This window comes from Mustela erminea, chromosome 8 (genome assembly GCF_009829155.1).
Source record: "Mustela erminea isolate mMusErm1 chromosome 8, mMusErm1.Pri, whole genome shotgun sequence".
NCBI classification, from domain to species: Eukaryota; Metazoa; Chordata; class Mammalia; order Carnivora; family Mustelidae; genus Mustela; species Mustela erminea.
The window spans coordinates 11,048,866-11,066,778 of record NC_045621.1 but is presented as its reverse complement, the minus strand read 5'-3'; the positions used below and the strand labels follow the sequence as shown (position 1 = coordinate 11,066,778).

General features: G+C 41.7%; 1 protein-coding gene across 9 annotated transcripts in view; it reads left to right on the top strand.

Annotated features, from left to right (window-relative positions):
- Positions 1-17,913, top strand: part of SATB2 (SATB homeobox 2) — a 198,631-nt gene that overhangs the window by 156,727 nt on the left and 23,991 nt on the right. For all 9 annotated transcript variants that reach the window (XM_032354415.1, XM_032354413.1, XM_032354414.1 and 6 more), the window contains one exon: positions 5,389-5,586. In XM_032354415.1, the coding sequence (XP_032210306.1) occupies positions 5,389-5,586 (198 nt within the window). The remainder of the gene's footprint in view (positions 1-5,388; positions 5,587-17,913) is intronic.

The following is a 17,913-nucleotide window of genomic DNA, read 5'->3' as shown; positions in this document are numbered from 1 at the left end:
ACGTATCCCACCTGTAATAATCATCAAGTTGTAGAAGAGTATGAGCGAAATGCTCTGGAGTCCTACAGGAGTGAGCACACAGTTCTTACACATCAGCTGAGACCATGTCAGCTGAGCGTTGGAATACAGCTTCTCACGAGGGATGGAAGGTCGAGTGTGAGACCTTCCAGCGAAGGGAGTAACATGAGCGGTATCAGTTGTGCTCAAACCCTTGTACTTCACTTGGCTTCCATTCTCCTAAACTAAGAAAGTTAAACTGACCATAAGAATATTTGACCTGCCTTTGGTTAAAACTAAAGAGAAATCATCTCATACATGGGGATGGAAATACCAGCCATAGTCATAGTCTGTGAGTAATTCAGCACGGCTGGAGCACAAAGTCAATAGAAGAACTGATGGGAGACACAGGAGCAACTTGTGGTTCTTATTGTTGCCTTATTAACGCTTTCCACTTGGGAATGAGGGGTACCTCTCATTTTTTAGATTTTTAGGTAGATTTTTAGGTAAATCTTTAAAAGATTTTTATTAAAGATTTACCCAAAAATCCTTAACAGATTTTTGGGTAAATCTGTAATAAACTATCAATTTACTAAAAGATCAACTATGGGATTATCATTGAGCTTTTAAAAACAAATAATGGCACATGGCTTCAAGTCATAAAGAGTCCCAATACATTTGCACCTGATTTGTTTTGTAAATTTAGATTGACATGCAACTTTTCAGGAACACACGGATTGTGTGAGTGTTGCCTCACCTGCATCGTTGGAAAGGGTGGTCAGAGTTGTTTTTTTGACTGAAAGAAACATATTTGTTTAGAAGGCTGATTAGATGGCTAAAATAAGATGTTTATAGATATTATTTACTTACGCACTGAATGCTTGGGAACTGTTTAACCACTGATTGCAAAGGTGTAGCCTTTAAACTTACATTCCTTCTCTGGGTTCAGATTTTGAAGTTTTAACCCTAAATATTTTAACCCTAATTTTTTTGTTTTAGCCCTAAATTCCTTGACGTCATGACACTTAAACACCACGTATGTTTTTCTATGTAAGTTTAGGTGTTTTTGTATTTTTTAACATTTTTCATTTTTAACAAATTTCAGACTCACGGAAGTGTTGCAAAATAGTACAGTTTCCATATATGCCTCACCTAACTTCTTCTAATGTTAGCACCTTACATCACCATAGTGCAGTTATCAAAACCAGGAGATTAATGTTGTTTTAATACTCTTAATCTACACTAAAAAGTTCATTCCAATTTCAGTAGTTTTTCCACTAATGAGCGTTTTCTGTGCCATGATCCCATCCAGAGATCATCCTGCATTTAATTATTATTTTTCTTAACTGGTTCTTCCTTTTCCCTTTCTTCTTCTTCTCCTTCTCCTTCTTTTTTTTAATGACAGTGCCACTTTTGAAGAATACCGATACATTATTTTGCTAAACATCTCTCAGTTTGGGTTTGTCCTGATTCAGCTGAGGTTAGGCACTTTTGGCAAGACTCCTGCAGATGCTGGGCTGTGTTCTTTGCGGTGCCTCATACCACAGGCTTCATGATGTGCATATGTTATCACTGGTGATGCTGCCCTTAATCCCTTGGCCAGGGTGGTTTCTTCTTTGTACTTTAACCCTGATGGCTAATTATTATCTGCTATTTCTGACAAATAACAAGGTAACAGATCATGGAATGTGGAGCTGGAAAGGAAACTTAGAGGCCATCTTTTGTAAACCCCTCCTTTTACAGTTAAATTCCAGAAGCCGTAAGAGGGTAACCACTCGCCTAAACGTAACCCAGTCACTTAATGTCAGAGCAGGAACTTGGGTTTCAGGGCTCCAATCTGAATTCTCTGGGCTTCCCAGATGTAATTCACTTAGCCTCAGTTTTACCGTACTAGAAAGACTGGACTGACTATATGAATGTTCCGCTAACCTTTGGTCGCAACTTACAGCCAGCCTACGAGAGAAATGACAGAGCGGTTTACACCCACGGTTCATGCCGCCTGCTCACAGAGCTGACCGAGCCTGGAAATCAGATAAACTTCTATATCAGCATTTCTGAAACGATAATAATTCTCCTGGAATTCTCCACATAACACACAGGGAACAACAACAAAAAACCTACTTGAGATTTTTAACAGAAAAAGGAGATTTGTTTATTAATAATTCATGAGTTCCCATTGAACATGCACGACAGAAACAGTGCTATTCAATAGAGAATACTGTCATCTGTCACTGTTTTATTTGACATTTACACTTTTTTTTTCCTGATACTGCAAAACTTTCTTGGACGGCATGCAAAAATTATATAAATGAAAAAAATCCCAGCGTGGGGACTCTGTGTCTTCTGTGGTGGGTTCGCTCCCAGCTACATACGTGTGTGCTCACGCAGCCGCTTCGCACTTTCTCACACATTCATTAGCTACCAAACAAGCTAATAAGAGACCCCGTTGAGAAAACAGGGATAAGCATCCCAAATGGGCTGGTGGAAGGATCTCGTGAACAAAAGATGGAGGGCGAGACAGGAAGTGGGGTGGAAGAATGGATTTCCAGAAGGTGAGCCTACAGAGAACGTGGGTACGAGCCCTAAGTCGGAGCCAAAGGAACGTGTATTGTGGCTGCCATGAAGAAAGCTGACAAACCGACATTGCCATCTCCAGTGCAAAATAAAGGTTTAGAAATGGCATCATGGGAGCGCCACTCGTGGGGAACATCGGCCTTTAGAGGAAGAGCGAGTTAGAGTTAGGAGCGCCTTGCGATTTTGTGCTACTCTAAAGCTCTTGACACTCTTTCTGCTCCGTAGGTTAGTTATTATTTATAAAAATCACAGAACCAGCTGATACATTCATAAGCTAATTATTGAAGCAGCTGGGTACACATGGTGCAATATGTCCAAGGCTGTGAAGTATCACAGATTTCTTGGGGCCTGCTGTGGTGGGGGTGCGCCGTTGAAGGCTCCATCCCTTAATCTGATCAGCCAAGCAAACACTTTGTGGGGAAACTAGATTAATAACCCTCTAAATACCATGAATGTGCTTCATCTTCAAAACCCGGTTCCCTTAAACATGCTATTAGCTCATCTCCATCAGGGATTTGAGGAAGTTCTCTGGTGCCCGAAGAACAGGGTCTTGTTGGCTACCTCCCTGTGCCAGAAATTAATTTGGTTTGCTTATGTCTGCACACATGATCACACTTGTGTCTAATCTGCTCCCTAATAGCTTCAAGGTCAGGACCTTGCATGTCAGTGGGCAAATTGAGCACCACACTTCTTAAAGACTGATGGCAGACAGCGCACAGTCCATAACGAGGCCTGTAGTTCGTCCTAAGTGATTGTAATGAGTGCAGATTAGAACAGCGCATATAAATCAAATGCGGCAATGAATGTTGTGTGAGACATTCCATGTATCGTAAGTGGAGATACCACTCAGCTGTCACCTGTCCCCTTTCAAGCTGCAGCTTCCCACAATGCAGTTCACTCCTCAGGCGGAACAGCAGGTGCCGTCCTCCTGAAGGTCTGGGTATCTCAGAACTTCATCTTTTACCAGATGTAGGTTTTTGTTTTTATTTTCTGTTAAATGATGGGTCTCTGTGCTATAGCTTCCCCTGGGAGATGTTAAACATACCTGTTTGGAACATTTGAAAGAGTTCAGTTGGAGACTTATTCAGATCTGTGAAAAGACAGAGAAAGAGGAGCTTATTTTTCCACAGATGGTTTATTTTCCATTTCAAGAATTCTTTCCTTTGTACAGAGAAACCCTTGAGGAAACACTATGGGACTAGGAGATTTTTTTTTAATATAATTTATTTTCTGATAGCGCTAACACATGGAATTGTCTTCAACCTTCATATATGTTGCACCTTGAAAATTAGCATTTACCTGTCTCTCAACTGACTTGGAAAAAAAAAAAATCTATGAAAATACTTGGAAAAACATTTCCAAGCAAATGATTCGATATCTTGTTTTCATTCTTCCTAACCCTCTAACTCTCCCCAGCTCCCAGTTTATTGCAAGAAAAGATCAGGTCTGCGCAAATGTGGCCTCTCACTTGTAAAAACAAGGCAGTGTTGTGTTACAGATTAGTTTATAAATCCCCAGTGGCTTCACAGTTCAATGCTTACAGCTGCTGCAGATGGGCCTGGGTTTTTGTCTCTTTGCGGTGCTGCAGCCGGCGGTTGAAGGAGAAAATGGAATGATCAGGTTATTAACATGGAGGCCGCGAGGAAGAGGCTGCACAATGAGAACAGCTGGTGTTGCTGTCTTGGCTGATGCAGCGGAGATAATCAAATCTTGCCTTTTTTTGGGTAAAGGCAGAAGACACAGTGGAGAGTTAGACAAACAACGGCTTATGATATTATATGGGGTTTTTATAATGCATGTCAGGAACTTTCGCTGGCTTACAGGTTAGGATACAAAATTTGTGGAGATTTGGGATTTAATTTTTGCAAAGTTATTTGTGTTTATTTAGGCACCTTTTTAGAAAAATTCTGACTCTTTTGCAAGAGGCGTGATGTGGGACAGTTCTTGTTTTTAAAATTAGCGATGGAGCTTGGAAGTGATGGGTTAGAAAGCTACTGGGTAAAATATTTTGACATGAGTCAGTGAGCGATGTTGACAGCATCCTCTGTATTATTTTCATATAATCCATCATTATTTGCATTACATTTTCTTTCTCGTGCAGTTTCAAGCGAGAGAACATCCGGATGCCAGAATTGGGAGACACATTTGCAGGTGTGACCCGGCCAACTGCCTACCTTCCTGCAGGTGTGGCTGTGGCGGGAAGGGATTGGTAGGGGGCCTAGAGCCCAAGGCATTCAGAGATGGAGCAAAAATACGGTTTTTTCTTTCTAGCTAAGGTGGTGATTTTATTTTGTGGAGTTACTGATAATTCTAAGACTGTTTCCTTTCTAGAGAGTTCAGTGCCATTTACACTCAGACATGTTCTCTTCTTTAGAATTCACTATGTTGTAGTACGTGTATATTCATTTCCACTCTTTTTCTAGGATGGAAACTATCCAGCTGTGTAATTTTTAAAAACTGTAGCTGAGCAACATGAATTACTTTTTTTTTTCCCCAGAGAATTGGGTAACTGTCCCCTTGCTTGAGTGTCTTTTACAAAGGGCCTGTAAATTCATTGAGAGTATATTCAGTGGGAAGGGGATAAGGTAATTAACAAGCACGAAGACTCTGGGGCATCGGGGTAACCAGCTCCGTGGTCGCTGGTTGGTTTTTCAGAGTTGTCAGGCTGTTGCAGTGTCCTCCTGGGTCGGGAGGAACAGTTGTGACAGAAAACCATGCTACACTGGGACAGCACTGCCCCGCAGTCCAGCCATTCTCTGCTGCTCTGCATCCTACAGATTAACCCAGGGGACCTTGTCTCTGTCTCTCTTTCCCTAGGGCTGGTTGTGCGAACTGCTCCGCTGGAAGGAGAACCCCAGCCCAGAGAACCGCACGCTCTGGGAGAACCTCTGTACCATCCGCCGCTTCCTGAACCTTCCCCAGCACGAGAGGGATGTGATCTACGAGGAAGAGTCGAGACATCACCACAGTGAGCGCATGCAGCACGTGGTCCAGCTCCCCCCCGAGCCAGTGCAGGTCAGCGTCCCCTCCTTCCCCTAACCTGAGCAGGGCGGTTGGTGGCAGCAGCTGTCAAGGGTCAGAGGGGCACAGCACACCTCCTCCCACTGAAAGGTGTCTCCAAGGACAGAGGACCCTGTTCTCCTAGGGGTGGGGGGTACGAGGTGCGCGCGTGTGTGTTTGTGTCCGCGCATGCCCATGTGGAGAAACCTGAGTGAGAAGTCGAATCCGAAGGCAGCTACTTTCCTGAACGGGTTTTACTTGTGGGGGACTCTGAAGCCAGAGCACTCGTGGAGAATTAAATCTCCCAGTCAGAAAACACAGTTCATAGTTCCCAGTGTTTTCTAAAGAAAGAACTCCGAAGTAGCTAATAAATTAATCTAAAATCCCTCAAGGAAAGTTTGGCTAGGCTGAGGGACAGAAATAGGCACATGAGCGAGAGAATACCATTGAACTCAACCGAACCTTTGACCGAAATTATGATAGATTCTCAGAATTTTAAGATGAGTGTTTGCTGTTTTGGGTTTCGTCTCCTTTGGAAATCTGTGTTCGTTTGTGTTGCATGTTTTGTTCAGTTAGTATTTGCTCTCTTTGAGAGAAATGGTATTTCTTTCTGAAAACAATTGAGTTTAGTTCCTGAGACTTGCTGCAGTCTAAAAATCAGTGACTTTCAGGAAGAAATATTAACTAGGCTAATACCCCAAATTTTGACCCCTTAGAGTTTGCCCACAAATTTTTGGAGAGCTTTTGAGATTTGTCCTACTGTCCAGTACCGGCAGTCCCAGCTACCCCCGAAGAGGCCCCTGCAGGGCTCCTGCCTGAGCCTCCTTTGGTTAGCGAGAGGAAGCAGGAATGCATGCTTGTGTGCGTGTGTGTGAAGATGGGAGAGAACAGGAGGAGGGCGAAGGGAGGGCGAAGGGAGGGCGGGGCGGGCTGCCTTCCTGGATCAAGATGTCAAAGGAGAGGCGGTGAAGGACTTGGCAAAACGTTCTACCCTGAGGTTTCCTTGCCTCCTTTCTCTTCGATCTCCCACGAGCCTGGGGGAGAAGCCAGAAGTCAATGGGTCCATTCTATCACTTATCATCCAAATACTGACATCTCAGTCAGAGCCTTCATGCTGTCATTGGTCAGTTTCCAAAGTCACAGAGTGAATTGCCCAAATGATTAGACTCATGAGTTCATACAGCTAGAAGCAATCTCTTAAAACAGTCGCAGTGAACTGAGAGCAGGTGGGTGGTGATAGTACACAGCTCAGCGTTGCAGCCCCTGTTCCGGGCCTGGACTCGTGGTAGGGGCAACCCCTTCCCCTGAGGTGAGCCCCAGGGCTTTCCTTTCATGACGCACCTTCCCCTTTCCCTCTCCTGTTCTTCCCTGGCGGGGGCCTCATGCAAACACCAGGACACCTTCCTACAGATAATTAAACAAACATGCTAAGAGCCGTGTTTTTCAGCTTTTGAGATTCGGTAGAAATTAAAGAGGGTGCTAATATAGGTTCATTGACCTTTTCTTTTGGAGGATTCATTGATTTGAAAAATTGAAGGGGTACTCCAATTTATTATCTGTATCATTTCATAAAATAAAATACTCTTTATTATCACTAAGTTAATGAAAAGAATAGCCTCAGACAAAAGTTCTCAACTATGAGATCATAGTCAGTCATGTGAAAAACTCACTGTCACCTTTGCTTCTCTTGTTTTGATGTGAACTAGTCAAAACTTCTGTGTTGAACCAACACAGGCCGAGGACTAGCTTCAGGGAACCACCAACTTTGTATGGACTTCTCATTCAGGGTCCATCTTAGTTCAGCCCAGGTGAAGTGGAAATAGAACGGGAGTGAAAAACTGATTCATTGTGGACATTTAGAGTGTCCAGTTTTTATCGTAAGATGATGACAAAGCTGGAAATGTAGGGAAGTTTGAGATAAAATCCTAAAACCATTATAATTAAGGACCTCCCTTCATTTGGGTGATGGTTCCTATGTATTTCTTTCTCCATTTTTTTGTCCAGAAGTTCTCATCTCTCTGAGATCCCTATGTTTAGGGAGCTAAGAAGATATTCAATATATAATATTCTAACTGACCAGCTTGAGTAAAGTAAATCAGAGAAGCAGACCGCCAATTGATTTATGAGTTTTATTATCTTTTATGTTGGTATGTCAAAACTAGAGTGTGCTAACAATATTTAATGGCTAAGAAAGAGTCACCCTGTAATTTTCCTTTTTCAGTTTTAAGCACTTCGTGGCTATTAGCATGAACTTCTGATATCACTAAGAGAATTCACTTATTTTATAAAAGGTTATTCCTATCACTCAGGTCTTAGCCAAAGAGTTTACAAATAAGGTAATTTTCTCTACATTGACTTTGCCTTAGCCATTGACCTTGATCCCGTAACTACTGTGAAATTCTTCAATATGTTACTTATTTATTTATTTTTACGTTTTGCCGGTTTCTCAAGTGACACTGGTTTGAAATGCTGCATTTGTTTGTCAGCAAAACACAAGACTTCGGGTTAATTTTATATTATAGTCACGATATGAAAAATGAAGAAAATAAATGGGACTAGGTGGCAGAGCTCTTGAGATTGGAGAATGCAGTGGGCACAGCCTCTGTGACTTAGGGATGACTGCATTTTAATAAAAGATCCCAAACTACTAAAAAATGTCTAATTGTGTGGAAGTTAAGCCACTGGACTCAGGGTTAGGCTTCGTTCGTGCCCTTGTATCAACAAAATTTTAGGGAGATGCAATTATTGACATGTTGTAGGAATTAGATGTGGGGTGATACTAGTTTGGTGTTGTTGCATTTTGTCTAGTGAGGCAGAAAATGCGCTGTTGTCTAGTTGCTAAGCAGAAGTGTCATTGATGCTTACGGAGATCTTTTGATACATAGGGCATAGTGAAAATCATGCAGACGTCCACTGCACTTGTGCTTACGGAAGGGTGCCATTTAAATTTCTTTAAGTAGCTGGTGTATACCATTCCTGGGTTTTCTTCAACAGTAAAGATAGGAGCTGTCATGCTGAACTGTGCACCAGATTGTCTGTTGAATTAGGCCCCCATTGATCGTATCACCCTTGCCCCATTGGGTGTTTTTTGTGATGTGAGAAGTCCCTCAGAATCCCAGCCTCTTCCCGTAAGGAAGACGGGACATTTTTCCTGCCATTTGTTGGCAGACAGTTTACATATTGATAGTGTGACATTGCCTGCGGTTGTGTTTCTTTTTCTGAGCCACAGAAGGTTTTAAAAATTTAAGCCCACCCTTCAAAATGAGGAGATCTGACATCCAATCCCAATTTTGTGTAACAGTGCAGAAAATCAGATCTGACCCGCTGGGCCCCGTGGCTGGAGCTGACCCTCAGGACTCACCATCCTGTGGTGAGATGGAGCCCCACTGTCCCCCCTGCACATGCGCACACACATCCTGTCCGCGTCATTCCTTCAGACCCTATCATGTCGCTCTGCCCCTGAAAGGCTGCCTTGCCCCTGTGACTCCAGCTCTACACCCCAAGGTGCCTTTGCCCATGATTCTGATTTCTTCCATGGTCCCCATTATGTGCCATTTATTTTTATAATTCTAACACCTAGCAGAAGCTTTTTACACGCTTGCCAAGAAATGCGTGTTTGATGGACTGTCCCTTCAGAGATGAAGCTGGGTTATAGTTGAGACAGAGTTAGGCTGGGGCCACCAAGAGGTGCTGTGCGCCCCAGAGCCCTGTGGTCCTAGAAGAGTGAGGCGTTTCCCCCATGGGGAGTCCAGACTCCCCCAGGTGAGGTCCAGCTGTGCTGTTATAACTGAGTTGCCTGCTCTCTCCAGTTTGCTCTCCAGGACTCCGTCTCCTTAGAAACTGTCACTGAAATCCCTGCTGTGTAGGGATGCCTGGCTGGCCCCATCTGGAGCATGTGACTCTTGATCTCAGGGTGATGAGTTCGAGCCCCAGGGTGGGTATAGAGATTATTTAAAAAAAAAAAAAATCCCTGTTATGTAGAAGGTAACTTTCCAGGCTGAACACACATTACAAACTAGATCCATCCTTACCATGACCCTCAGTGGGGGTAATATTGCTGTAGGGAGTAAAAATGGATTCTTGGTGAACATAGACATCTTCACTTTATAGTGGTTTGTGGCCTTTCAAAGGGACATGGTACCTGAAGAGATATTCAGTATCTCTGGTATTAAGATTTAACAAAGAGGGGAAATGACTATGGGGTAGGGGGAGGAATGTCTAAAAAGTTTCCTTCAGGGGTTGGTAATGAAAAGAAAAATACTGATACACATATGGTTTAGTCCTTGTATAGATACCACAAAGAAGACCAATATAGGTGAGATGACATGGGAAACTAAAACAGTCCATGAAAAAGATGAAATAATCCCACTTTGTCCTGCCAGAAAGTCAGACACAAAATTATTTCTCGTGGTTATAGTGATTTTTCCCCCCTAGTGGTTATGATGACCTGAGGCCCTATGGTGAATGGATATCCTCAACTTAGAATCAAAAACTAGTTAAGTCAGGGTATTCATTATTACCATTTTATAGTTGGAAAGACTGGAGCAGAGACACTGAGCCTTGCTTGAAGCCAGAATCACCAGCTGAATGAAAACACAGGCGTGTTTGGCATCCAGTGTTTCCTCTGACCACACTCCCCTTTTAATGCAGCGAGAAGAAAGGACATTGCTCATACCCTGACTAGGTCAGCGAGTGGGGCTGATTGGGGAGCGTTCGCCAAATTGTTCCTGTCTGTGTCGTTTGTGCTTTATTGCTTTATTATATTTCCACCACAGTGTTTCCATGGCTTCTTTCGTAAGTTCAGGAATTCTGAGCTTGCTGCCGTGTGGTTTCCTGACGCGTACTTGTTTTAAAATTCCATGCCATACACTGAGGAAGAATGTGAGACCTGGTGGGGGACCGCTGACACCAGCGTCGTACCTCCGCTCGTCTGGACCGCTGCCCACTCCAGGGAGTTCTAACTACTTTCAAAGCCAACAATTCCCTGTCACTGGCATTAGCCAGTGGTTCTCAACCAGGGGTGACTTAGCCCTTCGTGGGCTATCTGGCAGTGTCTGCGGACATTTCCAGTTACTATAACTTGGAGGTGCTGCTGGTATCTACAGGGCAGGGGCCAGGGGTGCTGCCGGGTGGGCTGCCGTGTCCAGGACAGCCCCCTAAAAAGTGACCTGTCCTTACTTGGGAATACTTTGAGAGTCCCTGACTGTCCATGAGGAGCCACGCCAGCTCTTTTTCATGTTAACATTATGTCATCCTGTGTGTTTTTATTCAACTTGAAGAACATTCTGCATTTCTGCTATTCTCAGTCAGCTTTCACCATGTTCAGATTTAATTTGTCATTCAGGAATAAAGAAGTGTGGAGGTCATTTGCAACCTTCTTTTCTTTTTTTTTTTCCCTAGAAAAAAAAACATTTCCATCTTGGGACCATTTCTTCCAAAATAGAGTAGAAAGGTTATTTTCAGTGATGCTGTCAGAAAGTTGAAGGAGCTCATTAAGAACACCTGAACTAGTAGATTAGCCATTAGCTGTGGCTTTGTTCTTTTCTAGAGATTTAGGCGAGTTGCTTGCTTACCTTTTAAAAGTTTCTTCAAGTTTTGGGAGGGGGTTTGTTTTGTTTTATTTTATTTTGTTATTGCAAGACAGGAATTCCAGCTTAATTATGAGAGATACATTAGGGGAAATTGAGAGTGATAAAACCTCTGAAAATTCAGATGTAGGACTATGAATATGGTTAGGTTTCTCTGAACCTGGAACTGGGAGGTCAGCATTCATGGAAATTCATGGGTTCTTCCTCTCGTTTGCTAACCTTGATGTAACTTAGCTCTAACCCATGTCAGATTCCTTCTGGTAGCAAACTTTTTTCCCCATCATCACCTAATTTATCATTTATATCTTTGTCTATCATATAACTTATGTTTACTACTTGTGATTTTTATTGGATTATAATCCTTCCCCCTCAAAACCTTGACCTGCCCATGACCTCTGCTCTACTTCAGGACTTCTTTTCTGTGCCTTTCTCAAACCCAGCTCCTTTTGCCCACTCTGTATTTACTACTAATTGGAATTTTTATAACAGGGAAACTGACTGGTCCACCTTATCCTCATGAAGGCAAACTGTCTTGACATTTAATTTCCAAACAGTAACGTGAATGCTTACTTTATTTTATTTTTTGTGTATTTTTCCATTTTATTTTATTTCTTTCTGGTGTTCCAGCATTGAATGCTTACTTTAGAAGGCACTGCATTTTAAAAGAAGAGCTCTGTTGGGGATAATGTTAGGATCAACTCCAGAGGAAAGGGAAGTAGAAAGCTAACTGGCTACAGACCATCTGTAGGTAACTTATGAATGGGTTACCCTTGGGCCGGAAAGTTAGAGCCTTTTAGTAGATCATGACTCCTATGACCCCGCATTTATCAGGGTAGATGGTTGCAGGAATGATTAACAAATCTCATATACAATTCTTATATCAAAGGAGATTTATATGACTTTTTTAATGTGAAATGCTATAGACATGTAAGGGGTAGGAAACAAATGCCAAAGATTGATTTTAAGTTCTCTAGATACCCGAAGTATTATGCCTTTTTATTTTATGGCCGTTTTTCTTACATTTATCATGTGCTTCCTTCCATGTGTTTAGGCACCATGCTATAGTTACTGATAGAAATTAAACTTAGAATTTTATAGTAACCTGGGTCTGCCTATTTATTTCTTTAAAGTGGGTTCAACAATTTAGTAGGCTTATGATTTTAATAATTAGAGTTAGCTTACTGCTTCTCATTCTTCGTAGGGTTGTCCTAGTGTTTTTGCCAAGCAGATCTCTCCCTATGAGTGCCCAAATGTTAATAACACACCATGTTCCAAATTAAGTGTTCAGGGTTAGCTTCTGGTTGGAAGTGAACTTTCAAACAGCTGGGTTCCACTTCTTCCAGTCTTTTCCTGCCCTGTGGGAACACAGAGAACCTTGGTTTCTTTGGTAGCTTGCTGTTCTATAATTGCTATGTTTCTTTAAATAATAGCCTAATTTTGATATTTTGCATTTTTGAGAGGCAACACAGTCTCTTTAGCTCATGCTGTCGGTTACTGATACACTCCTCATTTTTTTTAGATCCTAAAACGGAATAGAAGGCACTTTGCCTAACACTGCTGGATAAAGGGAAGAGAAGGGATTAGCTGTGTCATTTCCATTGGTACAAATGCTCCTAGTGGATACAAGTGTCTGCAGGGCCCGGTGCTCAGAAACCACTAAAATCACTAATATAAGTTACTTCCTTTGTGTCTGTTTGTTGAAGGTGTGAGGGCAGAAGGCTTCTCCTTGTACACATTGTTGTAGTCTTTCTCCTTCTGCTGTTATTAAATGAAACGAGGTATAAGACAAAATCTTTAGCACCGTGGCCTTTTCTTTTCTGTTAGGAAAAGTTTAGGCGAGTTGCTTGCTTACCTTTTAAAAGTTTCTGTTAGGAAAAGAAAACTAAAGATTCTATGTTTGAACGTAAAGCTTAGTTATCTTTTTAAAAAATATTGCTGTGGAATTTGTTAGGGGTTGTTTTTGCTCGTCTACTAGCCGACTCGGTGGGGCTGTTTTTCCTCCCTCCTCTTTTCCTTCCTACCCTCCTTTTTTTTTTTTTTTTTTTAATTTTCAATAATCTGAAATGCTTTTTTCTTTTAATCTGAAAGAACGGGAAGGCAATGGCTAATATTTTTTTCTTAAAGATTTTGTTTATTTATTTGATAGAGAGAGATAGATCACAAGTAGGCAGAGACTGAGGCAGAGAGAGGGGGAAGCAGGCTCCCTGCTGAGCAGAGAGCCCCATGTGGGGCTCGATCCCAGGACCCTGAGATCATGACCAGAGCCGAAGGCAGAGGCTTAACCCACTGAGCCACCCATGCGCCCCGGCAATGGCTAATTTTGTGTAGGGGCAAACTGTTTGAATCCAAGCAGTGTGGAGCAAATGGAAAAAAGAGACAAAACAAATAGATTAAGATAGTGCATTAAATGCAGCCTTTCTCCCCACCCCACAAAAAACAACAACAACAAACTTAAGCTAATATGAAGACATTTGTGGGTATTGATGTGTCATTGTTCTAATCAAGGGCCTTGTTAAACTTCCTCTGTGAAAAGGAAAATACATTCCTTTATACTTGTATAGATATCAAGCCAAGTCTGCCTTTTGGTAAAGTTGATTAAAATTGATTAATAAGACTGTTTTTAGGCCTCAAGTTACAGACATGATTGAGAAGCTTAGCTATTTATATTCTCGTATTTTCACTTATTTATTCAACAATTATTTGTTTAGCTCCATCAACGTCCCAGGTATTAATTCTAGGTGCCACGTGTACAATAGTGAAGGAAACATACAAAATTTCACACATATATTGAGCAGTATTTTCCTCCACTCAGTTGCATTTTTTTTTAAAGATTTTATTTATTTATTTGACAGAGAGATATCACAAGCAGATGGAGAGGCAGGCAGAGAGAGAGAGAGAGGGAAGCAGGCTCCCTGCTGAGCAGAGAGCCCAATGCGGGACTCGATCCCAGGACCCTGAGATCATGACCTGAGCCGAAGGCAGCAGCTTACCCCACTGAGCCACCCAGGCGCCGCAAAGTTGCATTTTTTAAAACAGATTTCATTTTCCCTCTGGCTACCTTACCGTAATCTAGAACTCAGACTATGATTTAGTGGAATCTATACGCTCTGTTTCTTTCTCTGAAGCTGACTTGGGACGCCATCTCTTTGGTTTTTCAAACTGTTTCTCGAATATACCAGATAATATCTTTAAAACATGTTGAGCTTCTCAGAGAGATGATATTACCTTTAAAAAATGACTTTTTGAAAGTATCAAAACAGACTTTCTGAATCTATTCTCTAGAGTCTGAAGTGATCTACACAGTTCTAGAAAGAATTACCTGTGTAGATTACTGATCGAATGGCATTTTAAAATGTGGTTTTGGTTAAAAGAAAGGAAGAAAGAAAGAAAGGAAGAAAGAAAGAAAGGAAGAAAGAAAGAAAGAAAGAAAGAAAGAAAGAAAGAAAGAAAGAAAGAAAGAAAAGAAAGAAAGAAAGAAAGAAAGAAAAAAATGGGTAATAAGTGTGTCCACTCCACCTTAATTTCTCCCTGACCACACAGACCCTCATTTTTTTTTTTGCCCTGACCATGTTCATTCTCTCCACCCAGGATGACTTCTCCAAGTAGCAACCCTATTCCTTCATGGCTGGTTATAGGCTAATTCATTGTTGTACTTGAACTGAGTCCTTCAGTGAACCTACCTGGCTCACTGGTCATGTGTTGATAAAGCTGTGGTCCTTGGAGGGTCAGGTGTCTCTTAACAATGGACTATTGTGACAGAAAAACAAATGCTGTTCTAGGACCATGGAAGCCTGTTTCACATTTTCTCCTTAAATTTTCTCCCAGAGCATTTGTCATTGAAAGGCATTCCTCATCTTCACAGAGGAAACGGGTGTGCACATCTTAGAGAGAGACTTCTCCGGTGGATGAAATGCTCTTCATTTGACGGGTCAGAGTGAGGGTACTAACTTCACATCCTTTGATTTGGGCCTAGTCACTCAAACAAGTTTGCAAATCTGGGGGATGGTTGCAGCTGAAACAGGGTAGGCAGGGGGCTTGGAAAGCCCAGTGCCAGTTGCCTTCTTAAGAGGTAAGAGGCTTCATGCTGGGAAGCAGATGGAACTGACAAACTTGACTCACAGATACATCCTCATGCAGCCATGTTTATGAGATTTTGAACTGTCTGATTAAAAAATATTTCTAGAGAAAGTAAAATATTCAAATGAAAGTTAGGTTTCTTTTAACCTCCTCTTCTTCCTTTTTTACATATAAGTGATATAAATTGTCATGTTCCTTATCAAAACAGTAGCTCTGTCTTTAAGAGCATGGCCGAAGAGGAGAGGGGGACTGGATCCTCAGAAGGTCTGGGGTGAATTCCAGGGCCACCACTGGACTTGGAGGTCTTGGGTCTTGCAGAGGCCACTTAAGTTTTCTGGAAAACTTCACATCTTCAGGATCATTTGAGGCTTACATGAGAATGTGATTGCGCCTGAGAAATAATAGTGGTATCTGAGCTCTAGGAGTATGAAAAATACTACTCAGTGAAATAATTCTACTCCGAGGAGTTCGGAGTGAAACCAGGGATAGTGTCATGTAGAATTCTACAGAAAAATGTGAGAGTGTGCCTTGCCTCTGTTGTGTGCATGTTATGTACTTGTTTTGGGACAGATTGAGAAACTCTGAGCTGTGTGGTTTTATCTGATCTTTCTACATTTCCAAGCTCTTTTAAAAGTTACTATTATAGAGGAGTGGCCGCGTCAGCTGCTACCCCCCAGAGCCAGGGCAGGAGGACGCCCTCTGCACCGTGGGGGATGATGCGAGCGATGCCACCTGGTAAGGGCAGAGGCTGAGGTGTCCCCTGCTCGCTGCGCATCAAAAATTATTAAAACAACAACAACAAAAAGTATAAGTTCCTTGAAAGCAAGTGAGACCCTTTTCTTCTCAGCTCTGAATAAAATCCCTCTAGGGCATAAAAAATGCCACTGGATATTTTAAAGGTAAATTGGTACTTTTTTTTTTTTAAGCTTAAAAAGGCAGGAAGACCTCTTACCTTCTGTATAATCCCTGTGAGTTCTGCCATCCTTTATGCAACGCATTAGAATCCTCAGTGCTGTGAGGGTGCCATGCACTGATGACGTTGGAGTTTCTTTAGCGGAGGGTTCGGAGAGTGTCTGCCACTTCGGCAGCTCTGTACTGGCCTCCGATGGACTCAACACCGGGGAAATAACTGGTCTCTGGTCTTGAGTTGCTTGGAGGCCCACAGGCAAATGAGTACAGGCTTTTACAGAGCAGGCTGCGTAGTGATGTGTTGAGCAAAGATGTGAAATTTACTAAGATCTCAGCTCACTCTTTCGTGGGTCCTCATAGAGCAAATGTTAAGGGGTGGTTTTCGTATAAGCGACTCAGTTCCTGGCATCACTGCCTGGACGTCTCCCTCTTTCCCTCGTGTGCAAGTAAACAAGAAGGCAAGTATACGTTGAATAGTGTCATTGTAGAAGGGGTATAGAATCTGCTTTGATTTACCAAAAGAAAAAAGTAAAACACTTGCAAATTTTTCCTGCTGATGGTAACAAACTGAAGTGCAGGTCACAATAGACGTCTAAGTGATGGCTGCGTGACTGAAAGCCACAGGGTTAAGAACTTGATAAAAAGTACAACCATTTGATTTTAATTTTGGAAAATGGTGATGTCTTGCTTACATCATGGTAGAAACAAACATAAATGCCTTTTTTTTTTTTTTAAAGGAAGGCCTTCTGGTTATAGTTTTTAAAAACACACTCAAAATAAATGCTTAGGATTTGCTTAAATTCAAGTGTAGTATGGCATTAAAGTAAAAAGTTCTCAAATACTTAAAATTTTACTGTATATGTTTGTTACCCTCCCCCCAAAACTTTCTAGTCGTTATTTCAGGAGCTCGATTGTCTCGTAAAGAATAAACCACTACTTTCTGTCTCTATTTTCCAACAACCACTCTGATAAAATGAGAAAAAAAGAAGATGCAATAAAGAAAATGGCCCTGAAAGTGACATAGACTCTAGTCATGAGAACTGAGCATGTTACTGTGGATGATGAGTTTTATTCCTTAGTTTCCTTCCACTTTTTGTAAATTGTTATAACATGGGTTGGAGGATCCCGAAGACTCTTTGTAGCTTAAACACTCATTCTGTGAATTGGTTTATTTATTTCCAATTCCCATTTGAGTATTTTAATGAAAATGTAGAAAACAAAACCAAACCACATTGCTTCTGAGAGGTTCAAATGGATGTTGGGAAAACAAATTAACAACAAAATAACAGAAGATGCACACCTTTTATCAGCTCAGAAAGTTCCAGTTGATTTTCTTATGATTCATAGTTATGACAATTGCAAGAGAAAGCCAGCCACTGAGTTTCAAACTGTTGTAACCAAACCTACCTACTGTGGCTTCTCAGCTGTTTCTGTTTAGTGTGGAAATCTAATGTGGCTGAAAACTACCGCTGATTTTTATTAAGTCGAAGTCTGGAACTTCCCCTTGTAATGATAGAAAAGCACACTTTCAATTAAAGGAAAACTGCCAAAGTTCTGAAATTCATTTATTTTATGATTACTCAGTTTAACCCTAGAAATGGGAGATCAAGCAAACTGGATAGATTTGACAGTTCTAAGGTCATAAGTTCAATTTCCTCACAAGTTGTTTCTAGATCTAATTCACTGCAAGTCATACAGCCCTCCACCTTTTGATATGGAGTCTTTTGTCGAATTGTGTATCGCATCAGGGTCATCCTAATCACTTTGG